Raw genomic sequence first — 8,867 nt, forward strand, 5'->3', positions numbered from 1 at the left:
CTGAACAGGTTGGCCACTGGTTACAACTTCTGCCTCTACCCAGTTAAAATAGCATGGTCCCATTAGCATCACACCCTGACTTGCATATATTTATAAGGCACCCACCTATTTCCAGCCAGGTTCAAAATTTTAACCACTCATCCCATCTAGTTGGTAGTGTTAAAACCAGAGCCTATATAGTCTGCTCCTCATGGTGCGATAGACTATCTGAAGCATTCCTGATGACTTGGTTGATAAAGTCTGTTGTACCTGAGCCATTCAGACTAGGATGTCCAAACTGAGGCCAGTCCAGGCAGCTATTTTAGTACTACAGTTCAACTTAACAACCAGCTAGTTTTGGGAGGGTCAATGATCAGTCAGGGCTTCCACTCATGCTCATTACCTAACAGTGCATGTGTGTGCTTGTGTGTGTTTGCATGTGTGGACAATGGGTGAGATACAATATTGGCCCTGTGGTCAAGAAGCCTCCCATCTACATTGTGTAAGCTCACACATAAAGGCTGGCAACTGACCACTGATGGAAGAATGCCAGGCATTCCCAGAACAAAGACCCAACAGCAATCAAAGCCTTCAGTCAAGAATGAAGGGGGAAAATTGGCAAAGAAAATATGTTTTGGGGTCTCTATTTCATTCTGTGTGCAATACCTTAAGATGGGAACTGATTACTGTTCTATCTTCCAACCAGCCCAGTTACCAATACACATAACAAATTTTTAGACTTTACTGAAAGGATTAACATCACCTAGAAACACAAATGTGTTATTTATGTCAGCGTATGCTTGTGTGAAAGAGGGTGTTCCTGCTCTGCGATAAAGAAGTCTTAATTTGTTTGTCTAGAGAATTTATGGCATTACAGTTTTCCTCTTGTTTGCAGTTACAGAGTGATCTTGATCAAGAATACCAAGACAAGTTTAAGAGGCTGCCTCTGGAAATCCAAGAATTTGTACAGGATACGCTGAAAGGAAAATTCAGTGAAGATGGAGATCACAGTGCTCCACCTCCCTCCTTCACACCAGATAATGGGAAATTGAACCATAAGTCATGCTCAAATGAAGATGATTTAGAAGACGATAAGTCAGATAAAGTTTACGATACATCGCTTTAATAGGCAGATCCCATCTTTAAACTGTCTTAATCTATTGCATTTTTGGGGGGTGTTGCAACAGAAAAGGATGTAGGCAGGAGAATAACTGCTTGATTGCAAGTCTGTGTTCTGGAAGACCTAGTCAAGCATACAGTGCAGTATCAGGGTCATGTGTGTGTACATTCAGTTCAAGTGCCAGTGCGGAACTAATTGTACAGTGCCACCCATTTCATCTTAAAACCATCAAAGAGGAACTTGAGACCTATAGTACTTAATAGGCCAAGCTCAACAGCCACGTCTCCATAACATTGCATGATTGCACTGTGTTGTAAGAAACCTTTGCTTTAGCTGCAAGCACAGGTTTGCCATTGTCTTTGCTTTCTACATTATCTAAAGAATTGTACATTGCTGCATACTTTAATGTCGACATTGCTGAATTAAGAATGTTGCTTAATATAATGGGAGTTTTGGTTGTGCAATTCTAAAACTTACTGTATAGCTTTGTCCAGTATATTCAATGGGAAACAAGTTTCAGGGATGCATGCATGATGGAAGTATTATGGTTATCACTGTGGATACTTTATAATATAACTGTAAGAGGCAGTTTTGTTGTGGAGTTTGTGCAGTAATGTACTTTAAGGTAGCTTTACAGAGTAAAAAAGTGTCTTTGACTTGTGTGTACAAAGTAAAGTTACATTGATATCACAGTTTTTCTAAACTAAGATTGTTATTACAAGTTAATGTGAGTGATGTAACGGAAAGTCCTTATATCCAACTGCACAATCAAAATATTGTAACTTGCTACACATCTAAGTCACTTGTAAAATTTGTTTTGTACAATACCAGTGGTTGTAAATATCCTGAACTGAAGGGGAAAAAAATGCAAGCAAGTCATTGTATTAATGTGTATGAATGCACTTTGTGAATGAAATTTTAATTTCAAAATTAAACACTGAAAATGCGAGATGGCTGATGATTAATCATCACTGGTAACTTTAGTAAACATCACAATAATGGACAGTCAGCAAAACAATTTGTGCAACCTGAGATCTTTGGCATTTGGCATTATTCATTCTATGCCATATATCCAACACACAACAGATACAGGTATTGCAGCAGTTAAATTAGCAGGATAAGTGGTTTAAGATTTAAAAGACTAGTTTACGTCAAAAACATTTAAATGTCATAGTGGCTGCTCAAACTATGAAATACATAAATCTGAAGACTCTTGTATTGCTACTGCATTCAGTTCATGTAATTATTCTGAGTGAAAACCTTTTATTGCCATCATTTGGTGCAGTATTTGTCTAATATGATGTTTCAGTAAAACAGTCTCTTTATTTTTATACAATTTAAGGTCCCATTCTAATAAAAACACCACAATCATAGGTCTAGCTATTTAAATGCTTAGACTTGATGATGGAGCATCTTTTTTATTTACTTTTTATTGGTTTTAACTGTGACAGATTATTGTAAAAACAGAAATTCATAGTTTTATTCTGTCTGTATTACACCCCATAGTTTTCAATAGTTGTAGTGGAAGTGTGTGTGTAAATGTGTGTCTATATATATACATATATATAAAACATACATATGCATACATACACGCATGCTATATTTGTTGTTTAACGTTACTTGAATTAGATTTGTTGAATCTAACAGAAGGGGTCTACATGATGTGAAAGTCTTGTGCCTTTGAAGTGTTTGCCTTGTTCTGTATCTGTCTAAGTGGAATATTCAAAGTACTTACTGTGGAAATCTATATCTATGGGCTGTTCTGTACTGAACTAGGTTGTATGTGCACTTCATTTAACAACTGTAAACAATACAGCTTGTGTTCAGCATTAAATGCAGGTCATTTTTGGATTAGGACATTTAACAATGTTTCACAAACTTCAGCTCCTAAATCGGGTCTCGATGAATAACAATGCGTAATAAAAGTGAGTGTGATATAATTCTGTTTATCTCACTGATCATATTACATGGATGGTCTGTGCTCTAATATTGTTCAAATGTTTTGACTTAAAGTTGACTGTAGAATAACAAAATGTGACAAAGGGAACATTTCACATAAAAAGGGTGTAAATAATATTGTCTTTGACAATGACAACTTGTTCTGAAATGCGTATTCAAATTTTGTATGAATTCTATGCAATTTTCTGGCATGATGTTTCTTCCACCAGTAATTTTATGTGCGTTCATCTGAAAAATAAAACTTCTTTAAACATGTGTTTCTCTGTCACCATTGCAAGAATATCTGCTATGTATTGTTTTTTGAAATAAAAACACTGCCATTTATTTTGAGAAATTAGACTGACAAAGACATAAATAAAGGACATGTGTACATGCAGCTACTGTTTCAACTCTTTACCACAGTGCAAACTTTGGGACAGCACAATACGAACACTCAGAGTACTTAATTCTATAGCACGTGTTTCACAAAGCTTAGCAAGCAGAAATTGGGCCCTTTGGTGAACTAGTAAAACCGTGTCAGATTTAACATCTTAGTTACTTACATGCCATAGATATCTCTGCAATGTTTACAAATTAAGCACAAACAAAATGCAGTGGCTGTTCAGCACATCAGACTCCCACTGAACATTTCAAAAATAATGAATTATGTATGTACATTGAGGAACTCCATACTTAATACTGCCTGTAACGAGGGGATCAAAGTTTGGGGACAAGACATGCTACTGAAGGGATTTTAAATGCATATAGCAGTAGTTTAAATGGAAGAAGGTTTTTGGTAGATAGCAGTTTGACCTTCTTAACGATCATTACCACTTGTAAATCCCAAGTGTGCTGATCTGTTATCAAAGGTGTTAACTGGAAAGTTCCAGAAAAGACAAAAGGCACTGCATGGCAAGGCATGGCATTGTCCACACAGGGAGTTATACACATTGCACAAAAGATGGAGACGTCCATGTCAATACCGCTTGTACCATACGAAGGAGCAGGCAGCAATTAAGGAAGAGGTTCAGAGGCAATAACAAATCAGCTACGGTAAATCTACTTACCATGTTCTTATGACATAAATTGGCAAAGTGTATATGGTTTGTCCTCCCATTCAGACTACTTAACAGCCCTCTGGATACTTGCCATGCATGTCCATCTACTGCGATGGTGTATTTTGCTTAAACAACTTATAGCTGTAAATCTTGCCATGCTGACGTACTTAAATGGCTTCACTTCAAAAATACTAAAAGCAGAGTGCATATACATATACTCACATCCTTAGGGTGCACCATTTACAAGGCACAAGTCAGGATTGTGATGGAATACTCTCCACTTGCCTGGATGAGTGCAGCTCCAACAACACTCAAGAAGCTTGACACCATCCAGGACAAAGCAGCCCGCTTGATTGGCATCCCATCCACAAACATTCATTCCCTCCACCACCGACAAACAGTGACAACAGTGTGTACTATCTACAAGGCGCACTGCAGGAGCTCAACAAGCCTCCTCAGACAGCACCTTCCAAACCCATGACGGGGCTTGGCCTAAATAGCCAAGTGGTTATGGTACTGGGCTTGTAAACCCAAGATCAAGAGTTCAAATCTCACAATGGCAAACAATGTAACTTCATCTGAAAAAACAGATGGAAACATGTTTGTACTCAAAAGAGTTACGCATATTAAGGCTCTGTTCCTGCACCTATTTGTGCTCGCTTCGGCAGCACATATACTAAAATTGGAACGATACAGAGTAGATTAGCATGGCCCCTGCGCAAGGATGACACGCAAATTCGTGAAGCGTTCCAAACCCATGACCAATACCATCTAGAAGGAGAAGGGCAGCAAATACATGGGAACACCACAACCTGGAAGTTGCCCTCCAAGCCACTCACCCTCCTGACTTGGAAATATATTGCCGTTCCTTCACTGTCACTGGATCAAAATCCTGCAATATCCTCACTAACAGCATTATAAGTGTACCTACAGCACATGGACTACAGTGGTTCATGAAGGCAGCTCACCACCACCTTCTCAAGGGCAATTGGGGATGAGAAATAAATGCTGGCCTGTAAATGAATAAAAAAAAAGAGATGACGACTTGAGGATCATGATCACTGATATTTCCAACGTTTCAAAACTGCTTGTTGAACAAAATGCAGATAACAGGAGAAAGCATCTGGAAAGAGCCTTTTATTATGGGATGAAAGCCTTGCAATGCAAAAACTTTTCAGGTCCTTCAAAGCAGTTACAGTAGAAATTGTTGGCATGGGTCCAATGGGGAAGGTGAAGTCAGAGGACTCCTCAAGCACAACAGCCAATTCAATCCTCCTGTACTTTTCATCCTACTCATTCTTCCATTACCTTACTAGCTCAATTCCCTCTGGATGTGTGCAGAATGACAATGCCATTTGATAGAGTATGGTCTTCGCTTTGCAGGACCCAGTCACTTTACGGCAGGTGCTCGGAGGCTTGTTCATGCTAAAGGTTTTAACTTTGTTTGCCTACAAAGTTGTTGGAAGTATAAGCTGATAATGATGCAGCAAGGGCAACATGGCATCTGGAACCTTGATTAAGAATGGGAGAAACAAGGTATCTCCTCAACCAATCAGATTTAAGGCACGAGAAATAAAACAAGGACTGAGAAGGAGGGTGAATTAAAGGGAATAAATTCAATGTCAATCGGGTACATGAAGAGAAATAAAGAGAGGAACAAAAAATTAGATTCAGAGAGAGAAAAAGGGAAAAGAATAAAATAAAATTGATGTTTTTGAAATCTCCAACAATTCACAACCTGAAGCAATAACTTTCACTTGCTCTCTTTCCAGACAATAGAGGTTGATTGGCAGCTATTAACAATTATCACGTTGCTAAAACGGTACTTGCGCTGTTAATGACTACAGTTAACTTTCTGTTGCAAGTTTACCAAACAGTTCATGCACAAATACAGCAACTTCGTCGAAATCACTGGGAGATTAGAGGCGAGATATCATTTTGACACCATTATTTTTTCAGCAAAATTTGAGTCATTGTTCCCACGCAAGCAAAATTGGAAGCGGGGGTTGAATAGGCAACATGTTGGAAAGCTCAGCTGGTCTGGCAACATTGGTGGAGAGAGAAACAGAATTAACATTTCAGGTAAATGATGTTTGGACAAAACTGAAAAAAGTTGAAGATGTGAAGTATTTTAGTTAAGTGTAGAGGTCATAAGGTTTAAGTCAAATGCTTAAGTGTGACGAAATTGCACAGGCATGTCATGCATCAGTTCATTAATGAGAAAGGAAATGCTGATCCATGTGAGTTAGTTGACTGTTTGATGCATACAGCAGCACTAGCCTACCAATAACCAGGTACAAATAGTTTGAGGGCAGTGGTGACCAGGAGGAGCTTGCTACCAATCGCTCAGAATGGCAGCAACTTGTCCATCAAGCTGCGTCACGCTTTGAGTCACAACATCTTCATGATGAAGCAGAATGCCAACAGGGCATGAAAGAAAAGGAAGCAAATCCTGCACTCCAGATTCCCATAACATCTTGGGACATCCTGCCCCATGTGCTCAAAGATCTGCAGGTCAAGAGCCGCCCTGGTCAATCACATGGAGACCCATGGCAGAAACTCAAGACCCTGAGTTAACGTCATCTGCAAATCGAGCGTCAGCCGATGATGGGGGTGACCTATACTGCCACTGGAAGGGCTTGCAGGGTTGGTTGCGGGTAGCCATGCTGCAGATGGCAAAGCTCTCCAACTAGCTTCTACCTGACCCCGATGCTGTGGAGACAGCTGTTCTCAGTCATTGGCAGGTAGGTATGACAAAGGTGCATTGATGGCAGAATGGCAAGAGTGGTCAATGCAGCTAAGATGCCTGCTAACGTCTCTAATTATGTCTTATCTCACCTTGAGCCACTTTAATATGAAATAATGTCTTTAGGGGATTTTAACCCAGCCTCAACTTTAGCTTGACTTGCCAACCACCACCAATGTCTTGTTAATTCTGTGCTCCAGCAAACATTTGCCTTGTGAACATTCTTTCTCATGTCCTTTCTTCCTGTTCTGCTGAAATCTTGCAAATGCCTTATTTGCAGTCTACCTTGTGGCAATTTCTCTGGACAGTATTTTTGTTTCCAATCAACATATTCTTTACCTTTCCCCGTATCAAATTTAAAATGAAAAGCAGAGAGAAACATAGAAAGAACCCAATGGTCAGCAGCAACAAGATACTGAAAAAGCTCATGTAAATAAAGCAAATGGAAAAAATCTCTAGCCCTGTGAAATTTCTGTAAAGGGAGCTTTCCTTCACATCCACTCCTGTGGGACTGAGCAAATGCATGATCCCATCCCACTCAGGGAAGGAATTATGATGGTCTACGTTTGCTTGAAATTCAGCTTCTTTTTCAAGGGAGCTCTTGTATCTGGTGTGTTTGCAGCTTGCCTGAGAGAGCTGATGAATTAGTGCTCCTCCATGTGGGGGGACTTCAATGTCCATCACTGAGAATGGCTCGGTAGCACCACTACTGACTGAGGTGGCCAAGTCCTGAAGGATATAACTGCTAGACTGGCTTTGCAGCAGGTGGTAGGGGAACCAACAAGAGGGAATAACAGAGCTTACCTCATCCTCACCAACCTGGCTACAGCAGATGCATCTGTCCATGACAGTAACGTTAGGAATGACCACCCACACATTCGATGTGGAGACGAAGTCCAGTCTTCACATTGAGGATACCCTCCATCATGTTGTATGACTCTATCACTGTGCTAAGTGGGATAGATTTTGTACAGGTCCAGCAACTCAAGACTGGGCAACCATGAGGCCCTGTGGGCCATCAGCAACAGCAGAATTGTACTCAAACACAATCTGTAATCTCATGTTCCAGCATATTGTCCACTCTACCATTACCATCAAGCCAGGGGTTCAACCCTGGTCCAATGAAGAGTACAGGAGGGCATGCCAGGAGGAGCACCAGGCATACTTAAAAATGAGGTGTCAACTTGGTGAAGCTACAACACAGGAATACTTGTGTGCCAAACAACATAAGCAGCAAGCAATAGACAGAGCTAAGTGATTCCACAACCAATGAATCAGATTTAAGCTCTGCAGTCCTGCCACATTCAGTTGTGAGTGGTAGTGGACAATTAAACAACTCACTGGAGGAGGGGGCTCCATAAGTATCTTCATCCTCAATGATAGGGGAGCCCAGCATACCAGTGCAAAAGATAGGGCTGAAGAATTTGCAACAATCTTCAGCCAGAAGTGGTGAGTGGATGATCGATCTCAGCCTCCTCCGGAGGTCCCCAGAATGACACATGCCAGTCTTCAGCCAATTCGATTCACTCCATGTGATATCAAGAAATGGCTGAAGGCACTGGATACTGAAAAGGCTATGGGCCCTGACAATATTCCAGCGATAGTGCTGGAGACTTGTGCTCCAGAACTTGCCGTGGTCCGAGCCAAACTGTTTCAGTGCATCTACAACTACCCGGCTGGTGGAAGATTGCCCAGTTATGTGCTGTACACAAAAAGCAGGACAAATCAAACCCAACCAATTACCGCCCCATCAGTCTATTCTCGATCATAGGTAAAGTGATGGAAGGAGTCATCAACAGTGCTATCAAGTGGCACTTGCTTAGCAATAACCTACTCTCTGACCCTCCGTTTGGGTTCCGCCAGGTTTATTCAGTCCCTGACCTAATTACAGCCTTGGTTCAAACAGAGATCAAAAGAGCTGAACTCCAGACGTGAGGTGAGAGCTACTGCCCTTGATATCAAGGCAGCATTTGACTGAGTGTGGCATCAAGACTTAGCAAAACTGGAGTCATTGGGAATCAGGGGT

The 8,867-nt window shown here is 40.7% G+C and overlaps 1 protein-coding gene and 1 non-coding gene across 5 annotated transcripts in view; both read left to right on the forward strand.

The window, feature by feature from the left end:
• Positions 1 to 3,434, forward strand: part of LOC121290931 (1-phosphatidylinositol 4,5-bisphosphate phosphodiesterase beta-1) — an 802,698-nt gene extending 799,264 nt beyond the window's left edge. For 2 of the 4 annotated variants that reach the window (XM_041211986.1, XM_041212003.1), the window contains one exon: positions 875 to 3,434. In XM_041211986.1, coding sequence (XP_041067920.1) covers positions 875 to 1,105 — 231 coding nt within the window. In that variant the 3' untranslated portion in view covers positions 1,106 to 3,434. The remainder of the gene's footprint in view (positions 1 to 874) is intronic. The other 2 variants (XR_005945906.1, XM_041211997.1) reach the window with 2 other exon arrangements.
• Positions 3,435 to 4,747: 1,313 nt separating this feature from the next.
• LOC121275509 lies at positions 4,748 to 4,854 on the forward strand. The gene has a single exon (XR_005942480.1). It is a non-coding gene; the product is annotated as a U6 spliceosomal RNA (small nuclear RNA).
• Positions 4,855 to 8,867: the final 4,013 nt, after the last annotated feature.

Source organism: Carcharodon carcharias, chromosome 2 (assembly GCF_017639515.1).
Source record: "Carcharodon carcharias isolate sCarCar2 chromosome 2, sCarCar2.pri, whole genome shotgun sequence".
NCBI lineage: Eukaryota > Metazoa > Chordata > Chondrichthyes > Lamniformes > Lamnidae > Carcharodon > Carcharodon carcharias.